The sequence below is a fragment of the Musa acuminata genome, chromosome BXJ3-8 (assembly GCF_036884655.1).
Source record: "Musa acuminata AAA Group cultivar baxijiao chromosome BXJ3-8, Cavendish_Baxijiao_AAA, whole genome shotgun sequence".
In the NCBI taxonomy this organism is placed as follows: Eukaryota; Viridiplantae; Streptophyta; class Magnoliopsida; order Zingiberales; family Musaceae; genus Musa; species Musa acuminata.
In genome coordinates this window covers 4,163,701-4,189,406 of record NC_088356.1, presented here as the reverse complement: position 1 = coordinate 4,189,406, position 25,706 = coordinate 4,163,701, and the positions used below count along the sequence as shown (strand labels likewise).

At 39.4% G+C, this 25,706-nt stretch overlaps 3 protein-coding genes across 20 annotated transcripts; 2 read left to right on the top strand and 1 right to left on the bottom strand.

The window, feature by feature from the left end:
• The first annotated feature begins 361 nt into the window (after positions 1 to 361).
• LOC135645506 (protein FAR1-RELATED SEQUENCE 5-like) lies at positions 362 to 13,850 on the top strand. Of its 17 annotated transcripts, none has more exons than XM_065163949.1 (8): positions 375 to 393; positions 3,837 to 3,930; positions 4,007 to 6,425; positions 10,552 to 10,811; positions 12,583 to 12,708; positions 12,796 to 12,898; positions 13,470 to 13,555; positions 13,644 to 13,850. In XM_065163949.1, exon 3 carries the CDS (start codon positions 4,021 to 4,023, stop codon positions 6,346 to 6,348), a length of 2,328 nt encoding a protein of 775 aa, XP_065020021.1. In that variant the 5' UTR covers positions 375 to 393; positions 3,837 to 3,930; positions 4,007 to 4,020; the 3' UTR covers positions 6,349 to 6,425; positions 10,552 to 10,811; positions 12,583 to 12,708; positions 12,796 to 12,898; positions 13,470 to 13,555; positions 13,644 to 13,850. The 17 variants fall into 17 exon arrangements, with proteins under 17 accessions (XP_065020011.1, XP_065020021.1, XP_065020020.1 ...); XM_065163948.1 differs by lacking the exon at positions 375 to 393 and adding an exon at positions 413 to 742; XM_065163950.1 differs by lacking the exon at positions 375 to 393 and adding an exon at positions 499 to 517.
• A 4,385-nt stretch (positions 13,851 to 18,235) lies between these two features.
• Positions 18,236 to 20,336, top strand: LOC135645805 (probable glycerol-3-phosphate acyltransferase 3). The gene is made up of 2 exons (XM_065164569.1): positions 18,236 to 19,052; positions 19,178 to 20,336. Exons 1-2 carry the CDS (start codon positions 18,372 to 18,374, stop codon positions 20,072 to 20,074), a joined length of 1,578 nt encoding a protein of 525 aa, XP_065020641.1. The 5' UTR covers positions 18,236 to 18,371; the 3' UTR covers positions 20,075 to 20,336.
• A 142-nt stretch (positions 20,337 to 20,478) lies between these two features.
• Positions 20,479 to 24,643, bottom strand: LOC103993698 (F-box protein At5g49610). Of its 2 annotated transcripts, XR_010498880.1 has the most exons (3): positions 23,443 to 24,643; positions 22,517 to 22,635; positions 20,479 to 21,032 (listed from the first exon to the last, which is right to left on the bottom strand). XR_010498880.1 is itself a non-coding variant. In XM_009413862.3 (2 exons), exon 1 carries the CDS (start codon positions 24,524 to 24,526, stop codon positions 23,444 to 23,446), a length of 1,083 nt encoding a protein of 360 aa, XP_009412137.1. In that variant the 5' UTR covers positions 24,527 to 24,643; the 3' UTR covers positions 20,479 to 21,032; position 23,443. The 2 variants fall into 2 exon arrangements, 1 of the variants encoding a protein (XP_009412137.1); XM_009413862.3 differs by lacking the exon at positions 22,517 to 22,635.
• Positions 24,644 to 25,706: the final 1,063 nt, after the last annotated feature.

Sequence of the window (25,706 nt, the reverse complement as noted above, 5' to 3'; positions counted from 1 at the left end):
TTTAACAAGTTAATAAACTGATAATCGAAGGAATATTTTGGGAAAAAAGCAAAAAATTAAATGGATGGCTCCGATTCGAAACAAATCTGAAAGGTTCTAAATTTGACAAAATCGGAACCGTCGGTTCTGGAACCTGATTCGGTTCTAACAAGATAGGTTCTGTAACCGGATCCGGTTCGAGGAAAGTGGCTGGGCCGCGGGCATCGCGTCGTAGCAGTCCGATTTCACTCGGATCCGGTTGTGGGTGAGCCGCCGGAATTGGGTCGTAGCGGTCCAACCCAGATCCGATTTGAGCAGTGGGTAGGCCGCAGTCCGATTCCGGCCCTAACGGGTATTTAACCGAACCGTCTTCCAAGAAGCCGACCGTGACATCGCCATCCCGCACCAAGCGAGGTATTCTCCCTCTTCTCTCTAGCTCTCTCTTTTCCTCTCCCTCCTCCCTCCATTCCCCCTCTCCCTTCTCGTCTCCGCTGCTCTGCGACCTGTGCGAAGCTCCTGGAAACGCTTTCTCGTTTCGGTATCTTTCAATTGCCACCTGCTGCAAGAAGTCACCCGAAACCCCTCCTCTAACCCGACCTCTAGCAGCCGTCTCCCGAAACCCTTACTCCTCTCGCGCCTCTTGCAGCCGTTCCCCGAAGCATTCCGCTTCCCCGACCTATTGCAGCCGTTTCCTGAAACCCTTCCTCGTCCCTGGCCTCGTGCTATTTATAATTTTGATAAATTTAGTGATTGTTATTCTGAAGTGAGTTTTAGGTTTTGTGTGGGATGCACAATTTCGGTGCTGAAATCATGCTTTAGTTATTGATGATTGGTTTTAAATCGTGACGACGATCTATTGATACCAAAACCAAGTTTCTTTCACGTTGTGTAATTGCCGCATGATTGTTCTAAACATCTTCTTCGTGCAGAATTAGTGATTATATATATGGTTACTTTGTATGATACATGCGACGCCAAATATTTTTTTCTGCTTTTGAATTGTGGTTAAATTATCAACATCTTGTCTTAGTCTTGATCAGCTAATTTTTGTTTAGATGATGCCTTACGTATTGCATCATTTTGAAACATAGATTCCTTTTTCTGACTATATCAATTATTTTTTGTGCTGAACTTTTTCATAAATGTCGTGTTATATTGGAGTCTCATTATATATATCTTTTCAATTCTCGTTCTTAAACCATGGTGGTTGCTGTATGATGTACATGCATCTTGTTGGATCATAAATGTTTTTCAATCGCTCAAGTTACTGGTTTTTTTCATGATATGTGTCCAATGTTTTTTATGGAATTTGGATTATTTTCAACCATTAGCAAGTTCTGATTGTGTCAAATTTTCTGATGGATTGTTGTGATCTAGGAACAAGGTTATGCATGTCTGATAAATTGATCTGGATTGTCCAGGAACAGGACACAATTTAATATGTGATGGTTGTTGAACAAAATGCATATATTGTGTAACCATAAATTGTGAACAGGTTTTATTTGTATCAAATGTGTTGATATGGATTGTCATGAACTCTTTGTGGAGTGCCTGAACTTAATTTCTGTGTTCTCTGAAGTATGGGAAGGTTCTATCATGAAATGAATGGTGTGTTGTCTCATGCCACAAATTGACATCGAGCCAAATTGATCAGTTGTGAACATGGACTCTGAACTTGTTAACTTTTGACTTTTTGTTCTGACTTGGAAAGTGGTGTTCGTTATCATGATACATATGTTTTTTGTTTTAGTATGTTTCAAATATCAATATCTGCAACCATCTGTGCTTGCTAATTGCCTTTGAATGTACATAATTGTCATTATATACATATATTTTTAGGTACAGACATAAGAACCTATAAGTTGGTTAATATGATGCTCCTGGATAAGAAATGAATGTGTGCACTCTCTTTTACATTGCTGAGTGGGGTTAGCATCTCCACTTGAATGTAGGACATCATGTCTTACCTACTATGATACCACCCTCCTTGTCTTAACTGATGGTACCCGTCGGTACGCTCAAAATCATAAAAAAAACCTCTAAAAAAACCTAAAAATAGAAAAAAAAAGTTAGATTAAGATTTTTAAGTTAAAAATAAATATAAATTTAGTGTAATTTTAACAAAATAATGTAAATTAGGAAAGAATAGTGTCACATATCTTTTTCAAGCTTTGAGTAGTTTTGTGGTATTTTTTATACAACTTAAACTTCAATATTCAAATGAATTTAAGTAATCAATCGATAGATATACTTGGTTCTACCACCAAAAAGAACGACGGGACTCCACGGGTGGTGGATCGGGATCCTCGATCCTATGTATCTGTATATCAATATGATATGTTTGTCGGACTTAATTTTGAAATTGATCTCACGATATGGTGTACTGATAAACCGTATGTCATTGGTGCATCAATGTGGTGATGGTCGTAGTCTGATCGTCGTGAACCACATGTGTCCGAGGCGGCTCTTGAGGCAAGGATAAATGTGGCATGTGTTAGTGTGGAGCATAGAGAATGTCAGAATTTCTACTTTCGCTATTGATCTGTTACTTCGTATCGTAAAATCGATTATCGTACTATTGTTCGAAGAAGTATGGCCAACTGTCACCGTACTGTTGTTGGCCGTAAGATTCTCCATAATACGACGGTTGTGAATACGATGATTCAATCCACAAATTAGAGTGTTCTTCCTCTAGAAAGAGAACGCATACCTCTTGGTTAGAGTGTTCTTCCTCTTAAACCTCATAAATTAGCTTCCTAAATTTGATCCAATCCACAAATTATAGCTTTGTTGAATTTAAGAGAATGAAAATGTGAAAATAAGAGAGATGTGAGTGAAAAAGAGTTTAAGAGAGTGAAATAAGTTGAAATTGGAGAGAGAAAAGGATTTAAAAACCCATTTCTAAGTCTCAAACGATTAAATTAACCATTTAAAATAGGGCAATTTCAGCCCTTGACTGGTAACAATCAAATTTCGATTGTTACCACCCGGTATAGGTCAGTAATGATCAAAATCCAAGCATATTGATCGGTACATGTCGGTAACGTTCGGATTTCGATCGTTACCGCCTAGTACAGACCCCGTACTGCCTGATACGGGGTCAAGTGACCGATACTGCTCGGTAGATGGCGGTCCACGTACCGGTACCCTATCGGACTAGTATGTATCGCCTGTACCGAGCGGTATGTATCAGTACAACAAACCTTGCTTTTGACCAAGATTCACAATACATTTAGTACGGTTTGGTGCATATGATATTCATCAGTCTGATAGGTTAACCAAGGCAAACTGGTCATTATGTCCATACTAGACTTATATCAGGCGATACTATCTGGTACGCTTGTTATAGAGTCAGTTCCACCTGGTATGGGGTGTATAGGCTCTGTACTGGATGCTTATTTTTTTCAACTTTAAAAACTTTTTTTTTTTGAAACTCAGAACTGGTACAGTACACTGGTATGGACAGATACAGTACTGGTTCGAGACGTGATTGGTACATTACCGACACACGAAAATATGACCTTGATTTTGACAGAATTGCTCTGCTGTTAAATTGTTAGTTGTTGTTGTGAATGTTCAACAACTTTTCTACCTTTTGTTTGCCTAATTTTTTTGTAGATTTATTTTTATATGTGATTTTACAGAAAATCATTTGATGATTCTTCAAATCACATTGCCTTTGCCATAAATATGATTTTTATTAATGCTTGTTTTGCTAATTAAGTGACCTACAAAAACGCTGCAACTTTCAAGCCTTTGGCTACAGTTACCGTACCAACTTGTTTCCTTTAGCTGCTTAATTTGAGTTCTTAATTATATCACTGACCTTTGCTTGCTTTCTACTGATACAATTTCAGACAAGGGTTGCTATTTTTCCCTGGGAGTCATAAGGGACACATCTACGGCAAAGATAAAGTTGAAGAAGTTGTAGACAGAACACCTGCTTTGAAGGTATATTGTTATGATGAGTATTCTTTCTTGAAGGCATAGTCAACTATTAATGAGTCTTATACTGGTGGAACTGTAGAAAATTAAACCACCATGGATGGGCCCCTAGAAAATATCAAAACAGTGGATGCATCTGTTGGGAGCACCAAGGCCATAAATATATCACTAGAAGGAAGTGTGGCTGTGGCTGCTGATGTGTCTGGAGAAGGTACCAATGAAATGGATGGATCAATGAGAAAAGCCACTATGACTAGTGGACTAGTAGAAAATGACAATGGCCTTGTTGGAGCAGTGGAAATTTCCAGTAACATCGATAGTTCAGTGGGAAATGTTGATGACAGAGATGCATCAGGAAGTATAACTTGTTTGGATGGATCTTTAAATACTGGCAATGTGGATGAATTAGTGACTGTTGCTCCTGAGGCAACTGAAATTTTACAGTTAGAACCTAAGGTTGGTATGGTTTTTCATTCGGAAGAGGAAGCATATGAATTCTATAATTCATATGCCAAGAAAAAGGGATTCAGTGTGCGCAAGGGGCATCTTTCCCGAAGAAGAGATAATAGCATACGAGATAGGCACTATGTCTGTAGCAATGAAGGTACTCGTCAAGAGCATCGCACTCATGTGACTAAGAAACCACGTCCACTGGAGAGAACAAAATGTTTGGCTCGTATTGAGTTCAAAGTGAATCGTAGCAATGTATGGGTAGTAAATAAGCTCATTGAAGAGCACAATCATCTGCTTGCAAGCCCAAATAAGATTCACATGTTGCGGTCACATAGAAAGAAATTGCCTGTTGAACGTGCAATCTTTACTGAAGCAGATTACTATTATGGGGTAAAACCTTCTCTGATGTATGATTCTCAGTCAGAGGAGGTACAGAGTATGGGAGATGGAGAATTGCTTGTGAAGAACCAAAACAGCTGTTTGAGTGCTACAAGGCTGCGGGATCTTGAAAAGGGAGATGCACAGTTCCTTTTAGATATTCTGAAAAATAAACAGTCTGAAGATCCGTCATTTTTTTATGCTGTACAAATAGATGAAAAGGAACGCATGACCAACTTCTTTTGGGCGGATGCACGGTCAATAAATGATTATGCCTACTTTGGTGATTCAGTCTTGTTTGACACAACCTATCGAACGAGCAGGTTTGACATACCATTTGCACCATTTATTGGCGTAAATCATCATAAGCAAATTGTTATATTTGGTGCTGCATTGCTGTTGGATGAATCTATAGAATCATTCATTTGGTTATTTAGAACTTTTATGGCCGCTATGTCTGGTAGACAGCCAAAGACAATCTTTACAGATCGCTGTGCTGAAATGTCAAAAGCGATTACTATGATTTTTCCTGATACATGCCATCGACTTTGTTTATGGCACATACTTCAAAATGTTCCAAAGCATTTTCATGGTGTGTCCAACCGTGAATCCAACTTCCAAAAAGATTTTGAGGATTGCATATTTGGAAGTAGTTCTGAAGAAATTTTATGTAAATTATGGGATAGCTTGATTTCTAAACATTGTCTTGGAAATAGTGCATGGTTGAAGGACCTATATGCAGCCACAGAAAAATGGGCTCTTGCTTACCTTAATTCATTTTGTGCTACTATGACAACAAAACAATGGGCTGAAGGCATGGACAATCTCTTCAAGATTCATTTCTACAGGAAACTGCCTCTGCCCAAATTTATTGCACAATATTTCAAGGCATTAGTTCAACTACGTGAAAAGGAACTTTTTGAAGATTATGAATCTAGGCAAACTAAACCTGTTTTGTTGGTTGATATACCTGTTCTAGCTGAAGCAGCAGAATCATATACAAGGACAATATATGTGGATTTTGAATACGAGTACAAGAGCCAACTTGCTTGCCTATGTGAAACTATTGCTATGGATGGGACAGTTTATACTTTTAGAGTTTCTATTCCTCAAAAATGCACTGGGCTTGTTGAGTTTAATCCATCCAATATTACAATTAAATGTAGCTGTAAAAAATTTGAATCAATGGGCATCTTGTGTATGCATGCATTAAAAGTTCTTAACAATAATAACATTCTCTATCTCCCTCCTCAGTACATTTTGAAGAGATGGACAAAGTATGCAAAAGATGGGACATTATACTGTGGACCTCATTTGGCAGCTGATTCCAGTGCCCAAGAGTCATTGATCTCACGATACAGTCGCATTTGTCATAAAGCAGTATCTGTTGCGGTAAAAAGTGCACTGTCAAAAGAATCCCTTGAAATTCTTGAACATGGGCTTGACCGATTCATTGCTGAAATGGAGAATATGTTTCATGGTGCTCCTTGGACCAAACAAACACAAGATGTGAATGTCGATGATGCTATGCAGCATAATACATTAGAAACAAGTGGGATTTGTTTCGATGGTTTTGAGTTTGCTGCAAGATGAGCTTAGATTGTTGTATGCCTTTTTCAAGTGCCTGTTGAAGTACTCTTCACATGGTCTCACATGCAGTGCAACTAGAGGTTTACTGCTATTTCACCAAGTGCATGCTTTGACTTGTCCTTATGCCTGTGATTCTGTTATTTTCTTAGATGCAGATACTTCGGTGAACTAAGATAGATTCTTATTGATGAACATCAGTTTGCAGAGTATATCTGTAAAATCTAAGATTTAACTGTTGGGCTCTTTTAATATACTACCACACTTTGAGGGTCTGTAATTTGTAAATTGACAACTGTAGACTGTTTTTGTAAATCTTTCCCATTTTGGCATTCGACATGGATAGGCCTTAACAAGTTCCTATAGTTTCCTGAGTTTGGACTTCATGTTTAGCCGCTTTCCTTTACTAGAAAAATTGAAGTTCAGTTTCCTTTGAGTTAAAGCGAATGTGAATTTACTGTGTGCTACCAAAAGTGTCTTGTGGGCAAATTGATAGACTTGCTGAGTATGCGATTGTACTTTTTTGTTTTATCCTTCTTAGCTAAAAGGGCTTGAAGAAAGAGTTCTTTTCTTTGTGATTGTTGAACACTCTTGAGCATTTTATGATTTACAGGAAACAGAAACCAATATCAATTTTCTATATTTCCTGATTTTTTTCCTGATTTTCTAAATGTGGTAGGAATCCTATCCTTTGTGGGCAAAGGAAAAGGAATAACACTACTTTGCAAGGTGGAATAACACTACTTTGCAAGGAATCCTATCTTAACCTGAACTGGTGCAGAGCTGAGTTTTGTGTTTGTATGATTTGAAATGCATTAAATAGTTACATTATTTCTCTAGTAATTAAACACTTGAGCTTTGATATGTTACACATTGTGGGGCAGCTGTTTTTTATTTTTTTGTGATATAAAAAGCTGTAGTTTCACATTGATGATGTTAAACAAATTGTCCTAGATGTAGACCTTTTATTTTCTTGTCTGTTTGATATTTATTGAACCAACTGTGCTATCTTGATTCATAGTTAGATTTAGTGTTTGTGCAGTATATAATAGAGTGCGACCAACTAGTTTGTAGGTGATCTATGAAGCATGAACAATTCAAAATACTTGCTATGCCATTCTGAGACTTGTCAGACACCTCTCGACATGCTTCAAATACTTCAAAACATATTAGGACTCTTGTGTAACTCATATTTTCTTTATGTTTTGCATGTATGTAGGATGTTTATATCAATCTATAAAAGTCTTCAACACAATAAAATGTTCATAGACTAGGATGTGTACTTACTACAATGTTTCATATACACATTGGAATTTTTTTTGGTGAAATTTGATAAACCATATAAATTGTTGTTGTGCCTTCTATAAATTTTGTATATCATTGATTTTGTTTAACTTGTGTAAAAAAATATAACATGTAAAATCTGTGTTAATGGCTATGTCCATGCTTTGTCATGTCTTTTACTAGTTTTGATGTGTTGGCTCGTCTATATCATGTCATTGTGTACATGCTTCATATCAGGTGATCAAAGAAATCACTACTTGAGGTTAAGGTTTCAAGTTCAGATCTGTGACCCTTGTCCAGTCAGTCCTGGTATGGGGGCATGCTGATGCATGGTATGGTCCCTTATTGGCTGGCACGGATCAAAGAGAATGAAGGAGAGAAGAGAGGACGAGAGGAGAAGGTTGGAGGAAGCTGAGAAGATGGCTGTGCATGCCGTTGAAGGGGGTGACAGTGACCATGGTTTAAAATATCTAGTATTGGATCCATACTGGTCATTGGCCAAACTGGTATGGGTCTTGTTCCTATTGATGTACTAGCACATGGTACACAGATACATGCTACCACCAAAGGGGGAGGAGGCGAAAGAGGAGGAGAGTAAGAGAGGAATAAGAAGACGAAGAGGATCTGTAGGAGTGTTGACCTATGGGTTGGCGCAAGGTATGTAATACCGTACCATACCGATGTTTCGAGGTTGGCTTGGTACGGTACGGTACTGTGTACCGAGCGGTATACCTAATTTTAAATATTTCTTTCTCTCTACTGTAGCACTATAGCGGTCCACGTATCGGTACACCGTCGGACCGGTATGTACCGCTCATACCGGGTGGTACCATTCAAAATTGCATACCATGGGTTGGCGAAGGGTGGCCTAGGGCACAGGTGCAGGCATGAGCAAGGGACGCAGAGTTTGGTGTAGTGATTGAGAGAAGGTGGCTTTTTAATTAAAAAACTCTTGAACTGGCCTGCATCGCTTGAAATGGGCTGGTCATGATCCGATTCTCTATTGGACTAGTACTTACTGCTCCATTCATATTGTTCTTGGCAGCCTTTTAAACCTTGTCAGTGATGACCACACAAAGAGGAGGTAGCACTGGCGATGGCAGGATGTGGATCCAAGGCTATGACGATGTGGGTGGAGGTGAAGTGCAGGAAAAAGAGAGGAGGTGGAGGTTGTGGCAGCGGTGATGGTGTCGTCCCTGTTGTTTTTTAATTATTTTACCATCTTGAACTTGTTGAGAGCCAACAACTGCCGACAGGTAGTTTAAAATAACCACTTAGAATAGCAAAACATAATATTGTAGAGAAATGCAAAATGATATGGAGGTCGCCTGGCCCATGTGTTGGTCCTTCATCTAATTCGTAAATATTGGGTCATAGTTAGTGGTACACCTGGTATTTAGACCATTTCTTGAGGTAAACACCGGTGACATGGCATCATAAGCACTTTACCCTCGGCTATCTCATGGGCATTTGACCTTTTACTTTGTACATAGTTTGAACCTACATGTTGTTGATTTATGGCTTCCTCCTTCCTGAAGAAATTATGGTACTACGACAGGAATTTTCTTTCTCTAATTTTTTATAGATTATATGCTTCTATTCTTTGTTCTTGTTTATACTTACATCCAATGTTAGTATCTATATGACCTATATGGATTAGCTGAAATATACAAGTTCATATGACACACACATACACATTCATTTTCATTCTAGGGTTGACTCCTGGATTGCTTACAGCAAAGCAAGTAACGTGTATTAAAACTTCTGGGACATTATTTGTCTTTGCCACGCCGTGAAATGCATACTTACACAATCTATGATCAGGCGATGTTTGGTGATTATTTTGTAAAGTTAGTCAATAGTGTAAATTTAGGAATGGTCAACAGAATGAATTTCTGTATATATCTAAGAGAACTGAACAGGAATTTGGATTTTAATGCTACAAGAAAAACTCATAGGAGCATTTCCTTTGTAACATGACCAAAACCTCAGGGCTATGAGGTTGTAAGAGTTTATAGGAGAACCCCATATTCAAGTTTATCAAGCAATGTCATTGATAAGGATAAAATTGGTCAACTTGTAACATCTCTTTTCTTTGTTCATGGTTTGCCTTCAAAAATTTTGATATCTTTGTGTTTGGAGATTTTTTATTGGTTTGTTGGGTTTATAAGTAATGCTAGGTGGGATGTATTTAGTACCTAAGAGAGAATAGTATTGTATTTTACGGATATGTAGGTAACCTACACTACTGATCCTTGAACTTTGGAGCAAATTTCAATTGGGCTTTTAAACTTCAATTAATTCCTGATATTTTTATGGAAGCAGTATTAAATCATAGACAGTTCACAGTTCATACAAAACATCAGTTGGTGTGGTACCTATCCGAAAGACATCAGGAGTTGCAGTTTCCGGGGATGAAGTTGGCACCTAGCTAAGTCATCAGTTTATTCTCAACTGATTCGTTAAATTTCAGTTGATGTTTTAATTCAGTCCATCAGTCAACTTTCATCCATAGACCTTGACAGAAAGCTGATGTAGTTACAATATACCCATAGTAGTTCACAGTTTACATATAAGGGCAATTGTGATGTGCCCTTTTATTTCATCAGTGTTTTCATCATATAGGGTCTGTTGAAAATGTTTCACACAGATGTTTTCATCAGGGTTGGCAAGTATAATCCTATCGCACAACCAGATTAGCTTTCCGTCAAGGTCTTTGAGTACATGTATGGCAGGATTTGTTTGAAAACATAAATTGAATTTAGGAATTCCTTTGGAAACAAAATGACATTAGGCACTTAATTGAAATTTGGCCTAAAAAACAATAGTGTATTTCACTTGATGTTTATTTGTGGTCTAAAATACTGATAACTATGAAATTTTTTGTTATTCTTTGTGATAGCTGATGGATGATTTGTGTTGCAGTATGCGACTCCCCTCAGAATCAGTTTAAGAAAAATGTTGACCATGGATTTGTGTTGGATGCATGCATTTGTGTTGGATGTGTTGCTTCCAGGAGCTAAGGGAGCTGTTCTTCAGTTTTTCTTTTACAGTTTTTTGGATGGGTTCTGTAGCACCCTTTGAAGAAATTCTCTCTCGTATATGTATCCTGCTCAAGATGATTGGGGTATGCTCTGCACAAATACTTGAGTGAGTGTGGCTTTTATAAGCAGCACATCTGCAGAGTAAGAAACCAGTAGTTCTAATCATTTTGTCCATTGCTATAGGCTATAGGTATACTTTTCAACATATTTTGGAAAAAATCAATGGCCATCTTGGTAAGATTGAACATGTATTTGGAACTTATATCAACATATTTTGGTTGTTTTGTATGCACTAAAAAATTGATCTCACTCATCAACGTGCTTTGTGCACTGAATTCTCCTCTTGAATTGATTGTTTGCCTTCAATCCCATCATCACAAATATCTTTGGTTTATTGCATCATCCAGATGAGTATCAAAATAAAGCTGCATATAGCTTTCATGGTTCATGATTTGCTTCTTAACAAAATTGAGAGTATGCTTGTTTTGTCAGATTTGAAGAATATATCTGAAGGCATCAATGGTTGACTTTGCCATGTATTTAAGCAATCTGTTTCTCTTGTGAATTTATCTCTGTTCTGGTTAAACTTAGAAAAACCAATATGCAGGTTTAGATGTAATGACTTGCCTCTCTGACAATGTTGGAAAGACTGATATTATTGCAGATTGAGAATCCTGAATTCTGGAATGGACAACTTTGCTTATAGAAAAAACTATCATGTTATTTTTAGCAAGGTTCATCGTACCATGGTGTACCGTTCGATATGGGCGGTATATACTAGTCCGATAGGGGACTGGTATGGGCGATACATTGGTATACCCCCATGTACCATGTGTTGGTATGTTTGATACAGCTTTGTATAGCTCGGTACATGCCATACCAACAGCTGATCGGTACATCGGTGCGGACCGATAAGACGAATCATGATTTTTAGTCTATAAATAGTTGCCAAGATAGTATGTATTTTAACCGAAGAACATGCATTTTGTACCTGTCTGACATAAGATGTCAATTTTGCTTAGAATGCTAGGAATTTGCTTTAATGGATTCCTAGTCTGAGGATAGACTGCTTATAACTTAGTCATAGGATAGACTGCTGGTTTTGAAGCTTTGGAGGTCTCGCTTATTTACTATGATGTTCTAAAACTTCTTATCAACAGTGCCTCATCCTAGTGGTTCCTTGTTGTCTTTATCTTTTCTTAGAGGTTCTAGGTCCCGATACTTTGTTTAGCTTAGGTAATTCTCTTGGTGGGAGTTCATGCCTTTGGGTAATCATCATTGACAATCATGTTAGTATCTTCTACACCTTTGGTTAAATTATTTCTTTTAACCTGTTGCTACCTTCCCTTATGGGGGGCAATTTCATATTTTTCGCTTCAGTCTATCTGAATGAAAGGAGTCAAGGTAATATAGCCTTAGCATGAGAACTGAGATCCAGACATTTGTCATTCTCCTGTTTCATTATTTTCCTTCTTCCTCCAATGAAATGTAAGATCATCAATCCTATTTCTATATTTCTCTCCATTCTTGCACTTGTCACTATATTTGTGGCATTATCATCTTTCAATAGTAGTTTTCTTGCTGTCTTTTGCTTATATCTTCTTTGCTGGCTCCTGGCCTTGATATATTTGAGGTTAATATTTGCAAATGTGGTCCAAGCTTTAAGTTGCTTGGACTATGGTTTTTCTAGTGCAGCTTTTCATACTAATTTTCTAGGTTATATAATAAAAATAATAGGAAATTTTCATCGTATTGATAATGTATGCAAGTGAAGTATCTGATTGTATTCAAGTGAAGTATTTAGTATTTACCAACTGTTTTGCAAGGATAAGGTATTGTGTGCTTTCTGTTTGAGGCTGACCAATCATCCCTTATACATTGAGAAACTCATCACCTCTTCTTTTGCTTGCAGCATGCTTTCTGTTTGACTTCAATGCTTGACCATTAATGGTTAAATCTTTTTTTTTTCCCTTCAAGGAAGAGTGGAACATTGCTGTTGCAGATATGCAAAAACATGTAGCAAATATTGTGAGTTCAAGTAAGGGTCAATAATTTTTCTTTAAAGGTAAATTTGATAAGATCACTTTGGTTGCTTGATTGCAACTGAACTTTGGGATATTAATAGGAAGTTGTCTTATATGTGGGTTGCTATTGGAGGAAGCAGTCAACAGTTTACGATTCTTTCCATCTATTCAACTTGATTCATGTCCGTCATGGTCCATCCAAAGGTGATGCCATTTTATTTGAACTTGCAAGCCATCTTGTTATGTTGTCCTTGCAGTTTTGCATTATGATCCATCAGTTTTGGTACCCTGTATTTTTGTTGTACAACTTGGCATAAGTGCAATGGTGTGTAGGATCCTGCATGTATTCTTGTTGACACTAATCTTGTACCACTATTTGATGTTGCAAGCAGATATAAAAGGATACTTGATGGAAATATCCAACGATAGAACAGTATACTAGGCTGTAAATTCACAGATACATTTCTGCACGTATGTAATCAACTGTTAGGATTCACAACCAGTCCCAAATAGGTGGTATGAGGCTTGTACAAATATGGTTATGTTAAGATGTTGGATGTCAATTGCATCTTGCATTTTGGTTGAATGGTCTATTGGATGAGATTTAGCTGGCATCAATTATTTGTTTCATCACATGTGAACACAATCCAAATCTTTGCTACAGTTTTTGTGCACCATCGATATTTAATCTTCATAAAACTACAAGGTGATGCTTCGGTTTTGTCAATGTTACTTTAGGACTTGGTTCAATTCCTTGACTAGATATATCTTGCAGGTACAAAGGGATTTATTAACTTGCTAAGTCAAAGTTAGCAGATATCGGTCTACCATTCAGCCTTATTGGTGGTTTTACTCCTGCAGGTGCCATTCCTCGTCAACTTTTATCTGAAGTGTCATAGTTGTCTTCAATGGTTGTATCTGTGCTCTAGTGGGTTAATATTACTTGCAGTACTCCCATGTAGCTTCTGGTCTGTCAAGCTCTGCAGCATTTGTCTGGACAGCAACAATTGGCATCATGGCTGTTCTTGGTAAGAACTTTCAAAGGTAAAACAAGTGTGTGCTTATGTAATTAGAAGAATTGTTGACTGCTGTTTATTAGCCATCCTCACATCTTATGCATGATCAATAAATTCAATTGGATTTGATTGTCAAATTACTGCAACACTTTCCTAATTATCATCAATGAACTGAAAAGAATCATTGTAAGAAATGTAACCATGCCGGCAAAACTTGCCATACTCTGGCTGTAAATTGCTGCTTCCACCAACTGTTGTTGTATATTTTTCTTTAAACTGCTAAATTAGTCAACAAAGCATACATTTGGCCTCTCTGGTCAACCATCATTTTTTCAACTTCCACCAACCGCAATTTGCTATTGTTGGTCCAACTTAATCATCACGTAGTCATGACACCTTATTGGTAGTCATCATAACTAGAACTGGACCTGGCAGTAGTCATCAAGCTTAGGGTTATTGGTCGGACTGGTGGATAAATCGATCAGATTGTATGCTTAATTTACAAAAAAATTGTAGAATAATTTAAACTCTGACTTTAATAGGTAAAAGATTGGTTGGCTGAGGGGGAATCTTGAAAAATGTAGATTACTTTTCTTCATAATCAAGAAAACTATTTGTTCTAGTTATTCTGGTGGCATTTTGGAACCAACATGGTCTGGTTGGACTGGGCTGATATTTTGGTTTCATGTACAACACCATATCTGAACGGGATTGGCTCTTAGCCGAGGATGCGGTTCCCAGCTTTTTCAGTCGGATGAAACCATGTTTATGTCCAGTTCTGATAATTATGGTTCTGTTGTGATGATACTTGTTTCCTACTACTGATACAGGTGATATACTGATCAGTGTCAGAATACAGTGTCTAATTCTCTGCCATATGTCAATTATTCTCTGGAAATCTGCTTCATAGTAAAGTTGAAAGGATTTGTTGGAACAACAAATTCAATTAGCAATCAGTCCTCCATATGCTTGTCCCTCCTTGATGTCAGGTTTAGTTTTGCTGGCAATCAAATTTGTGTGGTTAAGTTGCACTATGCAGACTTTGTCATGTAGATCAAAGGTGCATAGTCCATTCCTTTTCCTATGGTGTTTTTTGGGGATTATTTTTCACAGGTTTCTAGCTTAATATATCATAAGTGCCTTAGTAGCACTGGCTGCTGAGTGACATAAATGTAAAAAATTAGCAAATAAGCAAAAATTTATGAACAAATACGCTGCTGAGTGACATAAATGTGAAAATGTAAAAATCTCGAGATTTTACAAATAAGCAAAATTTTATCATGATGCATTGTGTAAAAATAGCATTAAGATATACATAAATGTGAGAAAATTATGAACAACACAACTCAATAATGGACACAATCATAAAGGTTTCTTTAACTCTATTGGTCTGTCCAAACTGAAAGTTACCAACGAACTAGAGTTACTTTTGCATATTTCTTAATGCTGAAGTGTTCTTTCTCTTTGTTTTACTCCTGTCTTTTCCTTTTTCTTTCTTTTTGTTTCTTGTTCTTGTACATTATTTATGTAATGAAGTGATAGGTTTACCCCACCTTTCATTGGATAATTGAGCCAATAGGGCGGCGAGACAGTCAACTCATCTACAGCCAAAAATGGTGCTTGTAGGTGTAGTTGCTTACATGTTTCTGAGAAAGAAAGGAAGGCTCCTTCAAAGCAACTCAACATGTTTCGTTAGAACTATTGCTGAGATACTACAGGCAGGAGGGCCAACTTGTGCCCAACCAAACCCATTAATTGGCTTAATATCCGTGGCACTTCACATACAGTGCTTTACTGCTGAGAACCCACCTCTGACGGTCACATCAGTTCGGTTTGCCATTTCGTTGACTGGGGGTATTCATGGTGCTACCCAGATACAAGTGATTGATACCTGCCTATTAAATCAGATCATATATTCTTTACATGCAGTTGAAGGTATATTGGTTTCTCAACACACGCAAGTTAACTATTTGTTTTGTTTACCAATAGGTCCTTGTCCAATGGTAGATTTCTTCTTGATCTTCTTGGAATGAAGAGGTTCTAAAAGTTCAATGCTTTGTTCAACCTAGTTAGTTCTCTCTGGGTGAAGAAATGACATTGATGATGTTAGGACCCTTTGTAGTAACTAACCTTTGTTGCTTTATCTCTTTTATACTTTTTGGTCCACTTGAATGAGATATAATCAATCCCTTGTGATAATCGAGTGTCAATAGAATATAAATATTTGAGAAATTTCAATTTTTTTTTATTGATTTAGCTCATTTAATGTATAGATGAAATGTTGCTTTCCTTGCACGTGTAGGAAATATTTGAGAAATTTCATTTCCTGAGTAGGTAACCTTGTGTTATTGCTAGGTGTTGTATGACATAGTTGGAATTGCATCCTTATATATAGACCTGATCATGGTTTCGAGAGTAACTATTCCGATTTGAAGCGGTTTCAATTCAAACTGTTAATAAAATAATATATAATGGTTCCGCTAAGATTCAAACCCATTGGGTTTTAATTTTCTTTTAATATACACTATGAAACCTATTTGTGTTTTAATTTTCTTTTTCTTTTTCAATGGGTTTGGAATCGAATTGGGAGACTCGAAATCGTGGAACCGTTGACCGGTTTCGATTCAGTTCGCCTCCGATTCGGTTTATAGGTTCCAACCGTGTTCCGGTGGTCTACGTTTATAGAGCCGACCTCCCTGTTGAATGACACGATGGATGGTGTTCGCTCGGTGCTGGCGTGTCTAACATATGCAGCTACAGCATTGACTTACCCAACCACAAACATACAAACAAAGGCCTAAGTACAACTAAATTGTGTGAACGTGACGGATAATTGTTAGGAGGATCGAACTGGTGAGGCGTTATAGGCATTAACTTCGCACCTTTTCCACTTAATGCGCCAACTATTAGAAGTCTCCTCGGTGACGACGCAAGCAATCCCCCGGAATCGTTTCATACTACATCGATCCGACAACCTAATAGGTGTATGATTAATTGTCTGAGAATGATGCATAACAAAAACGATGTGACATCTAAATCATGAAAGAGAAAGGTCAGACAATGAGATTGATTGATTGGATGGTTGACCACTCCATGTCTCTTTCATGTACATATATATAGAGTCAAAATGAGCAAATGTACATGTTCCATTATATGAGTTTTTTAAGCTGAGGACCTCATACACCCACACGTTTTAGCATTACATTTGTAGGGTTCAAATGTTCTCCTACATCTGTTTGTGGAGTAGAGTCGCCCACTTCAGGGGACAAGGAACGCTGCTGGAAAAGGATGCTTGGCATGCCACGCTACCATTCGTTGTCGTGCACACCCCCCCAAGGCTTTGATGGATGTTTGATCATGTAGATACCACAGAACCAAACATGTTCCTGAGAGAAACAAGCAATCGAATTTATGAGCAGTGGAGTCGCGGTTGATCATATTAATGAGAGCAGTAGTACATTGACTATCCTTTTTCCTTGTAATTAATTAGGGTAAAGTCAGTCTTACCGTCCGGAATGATGTGAGAGGGTTTTAAGATGGCAGATGGTTGTAGTTTTCTGAGATCAGCTCAGAGGCCATCAGCAGTAGCTGATGATGGACTACTGCAACAATGGAGCTACTCTTAGAAACAGAGGCATCAAACATTAAGTCCTGGTTGGTCCATAATGATAGGTTTTCCTTCTCCTTTTTTTCTGAAAGTTGTGGTATGCGGAAGAAAATGATCCTAATTTTTTGGTCTACGTGTTCTTCTAGATAGTCATATTTTTGCATGTAATGGTTTTATGTGATCCGACTGTCAACTCATATGTGGTGGTAATCCTTGAAGGTGATATGACATGTATTTTTCATCAATCAATCAATCAATCAATCGAGATTCGACATGTGACCAACCTAATCATCTTTACGGTAAATATATTCTATTATATTGTATGGAGCGTTTCATAAGACGCATTCTCGATTCTAATCTCGTGGGAATTCCACTGTATTGTCTCGCTCGAGTCAGAGATCCAAAGCCGGGAGAATACTTTTCTTCGAGTTCAGGGCTGATCAAGTTGGGTCATCTTTTACACGTTAGATTGACGACTAAGATTGGCATCAACGAATGGGAATGGGAATGCGAATCGAAAGAACGACGGTGCCGCCCGGTTCACATTCGCTTGCATGGGGCCTCCATGTCGATGAGGATGGCTCGATAGAGAAGAACAAGACAATTGAATGAACTTGAATTGTCGATGGAGGCAAGCAACCACAATCTGTGCGTGCTTGAAAGGGCTTCGGATTGGTTGGCGGGCGTTGCTAGTTAATGCCCCCGTCGCAGTCGATTGATCCACCGAATGTATGGCCTCTGTGGTGCCACCGGTTGTGCTCTTGTTGTCCCTCCAGGATCCGTGGCCATGGCCAAACTACACAGAGGTTGAGCCGGTTCACCTTCACCCTCTAATGACGGATGCGTACTTATGCTCCAACCGTAGGCTGCGTTGGCCAAAGCCCCTGAGAAGACTGCTTCCGGGGAGTGTTCATCTTTTGTCACTTTCCCTCACCAGCCAATCTCTCTCTCTCTCTCGCTCACTCTTATATATATTTATCCATACGACTACTACTAGTACATAGCTTCAGCACAGAGAGAGAGAGAGAGAGAGAGAGAGAGAGAGAGAGAGAGGATGAATTCAAAGTCCTTGTTGAAGTCCCTTTACTTGATCTACAAGTTCTCGATAAGGAGGCTGAGGACTTCCTACGCAAGCTATGGGAGGACACAGAAGCATCCTCCGCCGGAAAAGCTGTCCGGCAAAACCATAGTTTGTGATATGGAGGGAGGGCTCCTCAGGACATCCTCCACGTTCCCATACTTCATGCTGGTGGCACTGGAGGCAGGAGGGCTATTGAGGGGGCTGCTTCTCTTGATTCTGTGCCCTCTGATCTCTTGCCTGAGCCATGAGGTGGGGCTGAGGGTCATGGTCATGGTGTGCTTCCTAGGACTGAGGAAGGACAAATTTAGGGTTGGCAGAGCTGTGCTGCCCAAGTTCTTCCTGGAGGAGGTTGGTTTGGAAGGGTTTGAGGTGGTGAGGAGAGGAGGGAGGAGGGTGTGTGTCAGCTCCATGCCAACCGTAATGGTGGAAGAGTTTCTGCAGGGGTATTTGGACGTGGAGGTGGTGTTGGGGAGGGAGTTGAAGGTGTTCGGCGGGTACTACACCGGGTTGATGGTGGAGGAGGAGGAGGAGACGAAGGCAAGCTTGGCTTTGGAGGAGCTGCTCGGAGATGAGAAGGTGGGGAAAGGCGGGGCTGTTGGATTCGGAAGCTATCCCAATTCTCTTCGCAAGCAACGTCTCTTCTCCCATTGTGAGGTCGGTCAACAAAATCTATGCTATCCACAGCAACACATTATATAAGATAAAAAGGACCCAATTTATAGTAAGATAAATGGCTCGAGCCAAACGTGCTCGTTTCATGACTTGGGGTTTGGTCTCAGGAAGTGTACTCGGTGAGCGAAGCCGAGAAGAGAAGGTGGCATCCGCTGCCAAGCTCCAAGTACCCGAAGCCGCTGGTGTTCCACGACGGCAGAATCGCCTTCAGGCCGACCCCGCTCGCCGCACTGTGCATGTTCGTGTGGCTTCCCCTCGGCTTCCTCCTCGCCTCCGCCCGCGCCCTCAGCTTCATCCTCCTCCCCTACGTTCTCTCCATCCCTTTGCTCGCCCTCCTTGGCATGCGCAACCGGGTCGTCACCTCCTCTCCTTCCCCCCGCAAGGAGGAGGAGGAGGAGGAGGCAAGGAGCAGCCGGCTCTACATCACCAACCACCGCACCCTCCTCGACCCCCTCGTCATCGCCGCCGCCCTCCGCCGCAACGTCACCGCCACCACCTACAGCGTCAGCCGCATCAGCGAGTGGATCTCCCCCATCAGGACCGTCCGGCTGACGAGGAACAGGGAGGAGGACAAGAGGAGGATGAAGCAGCTGCTCGAGGAAGGGGAACTCGTCGTGGTGTGCCCCGAGGGGACAACGTGCCGCGAGCCGTACCTGCTCCGGTTCAGCCCACTGTTCACGGAGGTGAGCCGGGAGGTCACGCCGGTGGCGTCGGAGACCTCGGTCACCATGTTCTACGGCACCAGCACCAACAAGCTCAAGTTCCTGGACCCCTTGTTCTTCCTCATGAACCCCTTCCCGTGCTACGAGGTGGAGTTCATGGGGAGGGTGCCCACCGGCTCCATCGCCGGTGAGGTCTGCAGCAGCTACCAGATGGCCAACCATCTGCAAGGCGAGATCGGACGGCTTCTGGGCTTCCACTGCACCAGCCTCACCCGGAAAGACAAGTACTTGATGCTCGCAGGCACCGCAGGCGTCGTCGATGCAGATGACAAGGGCCGGTGATGATGTACATCATGCACAGAGAATGCCGACAACTCTCTCTCTCTCTCTCTCTCTCTTTACTCGGGTGCTTAATTAAGTGCTGCAAGTATTCTTTAACGCGAGAAACTAATATATAAGTACCGCAAGAAGGTTGTAGTGATTTGACAGCATTCCAAACAGTGTGCTTCTAATGATTTGGCATTTGTTGATGCATAGTGGAGTGCTACATTTCTCATGTATTTAAATTCAAGTTCAGTGAAAACCTACCTATAGCTTGGATTTATTTGTACATGAAATCAAAACCAAAAAAACATTAGCATCTTGATGGATTTCTGTGCTCTTTGACAACAAAAAACACTTGTTTGCAGCTGGTCTCACTGCACTCTATTACTTCATTGCTTATTCCATCATCACCACAGGCAAAGTCTCCAATGACCATACATTTCAACTTGCTCTGAATACATACTTCAAAAAGAAACAAGCCAACTCATTAGTCTGACACAGATCAACTTCATGCATACTGTCTAACACTGAAAAGTGTCTCATGATACTTTGACATCCTTTGTTGCACAGCCAGAAAATGATTCTCAACAGTACCTTACAACATAAGTATAAATCTTCAACCACTAGACTTGCATAAAGTCTAAATCTTGCTGGATTGGATTTCCACACTAGCATAGTTTAGCATCAGTGACTGCAGATGACGCAACCCGGTCGAAGTAATCATCTGTTCAAGCAGGATTAGGAGTGTTGTTATGGCTAATAGGATAAGGTGGTCATGTTTTTTACAGGGTTTCATAGGACCTTTCTTCTTGTTAGAAGCTGTTCTTGAAGCAACTGCCAATTCTGGGAGAAGGGCTCTCATTTGCTATGCTGTTGGCTGTTGGCTTCAAACATGCCGGACTGCATTGCATTCTGCAACCACTCGAAGAACTCTTCCACTGTCACGGTCACATCAGCAGGACGGACCCTTTATTCCCTGAAACAACATGAGGATCTGTTTCTGAGTGGATAACCTAGCAAAATTATTGACTACAATAAAGATAATCTTTATCATGCATCATTATTGCTGTAATTTATGTAATTATCAAAGTAAGAAGAAAGGGCTGCAAACATGGAAAGAGTAGCAGTGTTAATGATACAATGCTCTTAAATTCCGAGGTGGTTGTCTGAAAATTCTAAATTTAATCAAGCAAAGGAAATTTATCATAAAGCTTTATTAAAAATGCTTTTAGCAAACTATATGTAGTAGTTTCAACAAATTCACTAATTTTCATCTTGCACCTTCACAAACTTCCTAGTCTTTTCCTCCCACATATTCTTCTTCCGAAAAACCCAGGTCAGAAGCACACACGACACAATACAATTATACAAATCATAGCTCAGGAAGATGAACCTCGCAAGAATCATATCCACTGGATAAGTTGCTTTGTTTATAATAAAGTTTTTCCATCATAGCTCGGATATAATTCTGCATATAAGAATTTTGCACTCAACCAACATCCACAATTAGAAGAAGTGGAAGGAAGAATCTTAGAGAAAACTGTGAAGATTCTGATGTACATAAAGATCGGTGTTATTATTAAAATACAACAAACATATATGGAGATTCCACATACCAACCATTCTGAGTTTAGGGAAGATTTGGGAATTCTCAAATTTTCCAACGGACGAGTTTGCTTGTATAACCTTCCAAAATTACGCTAGCTAGAAGATTAATAGGTTAATACATACTACTAAGGTTGAAAATAATATATAAAATCCTATGTTTATCTTCAAATGTACTCAACAATCTTTTCAGTCTGTAGACAAAAATTCCCTTAGCAAAGATTTTAAAACAGAACATTCAAATTGTATCCCTAAGAAATGGAACTAAAAATAGTCATCCGCATGGCCCCAAGTCGAGTGTGCATGAACTTAAAATTCGCAAAATTGAACACAAAATGCTTTATAGTTTGAAATTTACATGGGCCCAAATGTTCACCTATGCTTAGAAAGGTAATGTAAGAGTATCTGTGAATGCAAGAGAAGCAGTGTATACTACCAAGTCATAATGTCCTAAATATTGGGGTCAGCTACATGGATGATTTCCTACTATTGAATTCTATACAATGCAATATCCTTAAATAAATCAAGAATATTTTATGCTTATTTATAATTTATAACAAGATCTTTTCAGGTCTGACTTCTTGTACCACTAATACTTAGTTATATTGAACCACAATATAACAACAGATAGATGTCTCATTCAAACATATTTATATCATCTTAGACATCGAGCTCATTTTATCCATTCTTAGAGTTATGCCAAATGAAATCCTTATTCTATTCCTATAACCGCACACATCCATTTCGATGAACACAAGCTTTTTATACATTATGAAGCACAAGCAATGTAAGAAAAAGACGAAGTCAATATAATGGCTATACAGAATCTTAAATATCAATGACGAAGAGCAATACCATATGGATGATGACTATGCCTTGTGTGACAATCTCTGGGCAATAATATGTCATGCATATCACTTGTTGATTAGTAAGAGAAACTCAATATTGACCAAACGCATGGCATAATCTGGTCGCTGATTACACAACAAAAGACGCTCAAACTTGTTAATAATTCAAGAAAGAGACATTTGTTGATACTGCAACAATAGAGATAAAAGTTTGCTGTGTGCTAGTCGCAAATTTTATATGCACGATAAGGATCTTATATACTTCTAGCACCAGGAAAGACCTAAAAACAACTCAGAAATGCCTTTTAATTATTCATCATATTCAAGCGAAATCATTTTCTCCAATGTTCTTGATAGGCAAAACAACAAGATACGTGAGTGAGAAACAAATAATTAACACAGGTGAGCTTACAAATGCAATATGAAGAAATAAAGAATAAACAATATGTTGGCATATTTCTTAAAAAAATAAATTTCTTATTATATATACATATATATATATATATACATATACATATATATACATATATATATATACATATACATATACATATATGTATATACATATACATATATATATATAAGTCAGATGATCCTTGGAAACACAGGAAAATATTTGATGAACAAACACCAAATGACAGCAGATTGTTAAAATAATGGTTATCCTAAATTTATAAAATCTGCATGGACCTCGCAAGTTGGTTGATTTGAGTATTCGGTAGAAAAACCAATCTCATCATGAACTATCCGGAGAACGTGTAGAGCTAAAATTTGTTAGGAAGATGATAAACATGCACAACAAAGACAAACAATTCAGCAATTATTTATACACATCAAACCTTTTAGGACTCGTCTTTCTTTTATGTACATAACATACAGTTGAATAAAAAGGAAATTACAACTCATGTAAACCACTTTGAGAATACTCCAAACCTTAAAGATGACAAGGAAAAAGTGTGCTCCTGAAACCATAAGATGAAAACCACAGTGGATATGTCACAGTTCCATTTGCACCATATACCTCCTTCCACACCTTGCCCTTCAAGTTGTATATCAAAATCTTCTTCTGCGTCGCCATGAAGGCAACATCTCTCGACTGGCTCACAGGAAATATGCTTGCAGCAAACGCACTGATGCACCGGAGATGCACTCTATCAACCAAAGTCCATTGCTCAGTGTCATGATTTCTTAAAACCCATATGCTCATCCAAACCCCAGTTATCTGAACGACCGACACCGAGCCTTCCAGCTCCAGAAGATAAACCCTGGATCCAGACCTTGTCGTCAGCACTTCATCGGGCAGCAAGATTTTCCCCCAAACTCCACTTTTCAAATCAAAAGCAAGCACATAAGAACAGCTATGCGTCAACCAATGCAGTAAGCCACAAGAAAACACAACTTGGCAGCGATTCATGTGGGTGAACTCGTCGTGCATCAACGAAACCGATCGACTCCAAGAATTGGTTTCCGAATCGAACACCAGGGAGACGAACTCGCCATGAGGCCGGTGACCAAAAAAACGATGGAATCCAGCAAGAACAACATTAAACTTCCAAGAGACGGGATCAAACGCCAAGCCGACGAGGGTAGCCTCGTACTCCGGTTGGCACCGAGTGAGGGGCCTCTCCCTCGCTCTCGGCAGCACACGGAACTCTCGGGTGACCGGATTGCAGACGTAGTAAACGCCACGATTCCGAACGCTGGAGCAGCACAGCAAGCCATTGCAGGAGGCCCTGATCTTGACCTTATCGTTCAAGAATCCAAGGGAGAAGGCCGATACCCCTCGAAATCGGTCGACCGAGAGGAAGGCGCTGGACTCGGGGAATTCCAACAGCAAGATGGGGTCTTTGGGACCGATCCGGAAGTAGAGGTCGACGAAGTGCTTCTCAAAGGGCAATCGGTTCCACAGCTTGCAGACGGACCTGCATCGGAAGAGGGAATAGACGGGCAGCCGCGCGAGGATCTGTGTGACGATGTCGGTCGGGAGGACTCCATAAGGGGATTCTGACGAGCTCATCTAATTCGCCAGGGAATCCACAATAAAGCTTCGATTCCGACTGCGAGGGGACTCAAGAGGGGCTCTCCGCCACTGCTGACGATCGCAATCTCGATCGCGAACGCTCCGAAGGCAGGCGAGATGGAACCCTAAAAGAGGCGCATACGAAACAGGCGCACTTAATAGGCCGCAATGGTGACACGTAGGCCTTCGATCCACGTGAGAGAAAGCGGTTCGGCTTAGTTCCCACTTCCCGGTTCAATTCGGCTTTAGGTTCGGTTTTAGAATAAAATTTTCTAACCAAACCAAATAGTTTTAAATCAGCCCGAATTAATATAAAATTAAATTAAACCGAATTAAGCTCCCTATTCCCTGTTTATCTTAGTTGACGATTTCATCATTGTTAGGAGAAAATATCGTTGATATTTCGATTAGTTTAATATGATTTGGATATATATATATATAAGATTATTTGAAGTGTCTCAAAATGTTAAACTTTGTATGTGCTTGTAGATCGAGATCAAAAGAAGTTTCTGATCCATTTCATGTCCAAATTAGTAACTCGAGACTTGTGCAGACGTGAGTAGTAAAAAAAATTCTTTCCTTCTCTATATTAAAAATGAATTTCTATATCGAATCGTAAGAGACAAGAATAAAGCTTACGATTAACTGTTTTGGATCTTTATTCACGTAGACAGATGGATGGAATAATTATCATCGAATGATAATTAGCCGACAATATATTTCCTATTAATGATGACATAGCAAATTCACTATCAAGATTTAAAACAACCTCCAATAATTTTTTTTTTTTAGTAAAACCACCTCTTTTAGTCATTGATTGTCCTCTTAGTACAAAAATGGCATCATGAACTCATTCCTCTTCCTAGTAAGCAAATCGCCAAACCTACTGAGCGTAGTGATTTGCTCACTGGTAGGAGGAATGAAGCCTTGTTTTTGGGCAGTAAACTTTTGTCAAAAGTGCTTGATAATATCAAGCTGGGGTAAAGTGGGATTCATGGTTTACCTCTGAAACAAGACAATGTCATTCCAAACATATATATGAGAAATAAGTCTTTTATCATGGCTATAGGTCCTTTTTCTGGTTGATGCTGCTGCTTCTGTTTTAGCACTCTTCTTCTTGGGATAGCTCATGCTGTTCAATCAAGCTAGATATTTAAGTTGGGTGGATTGCATGCAC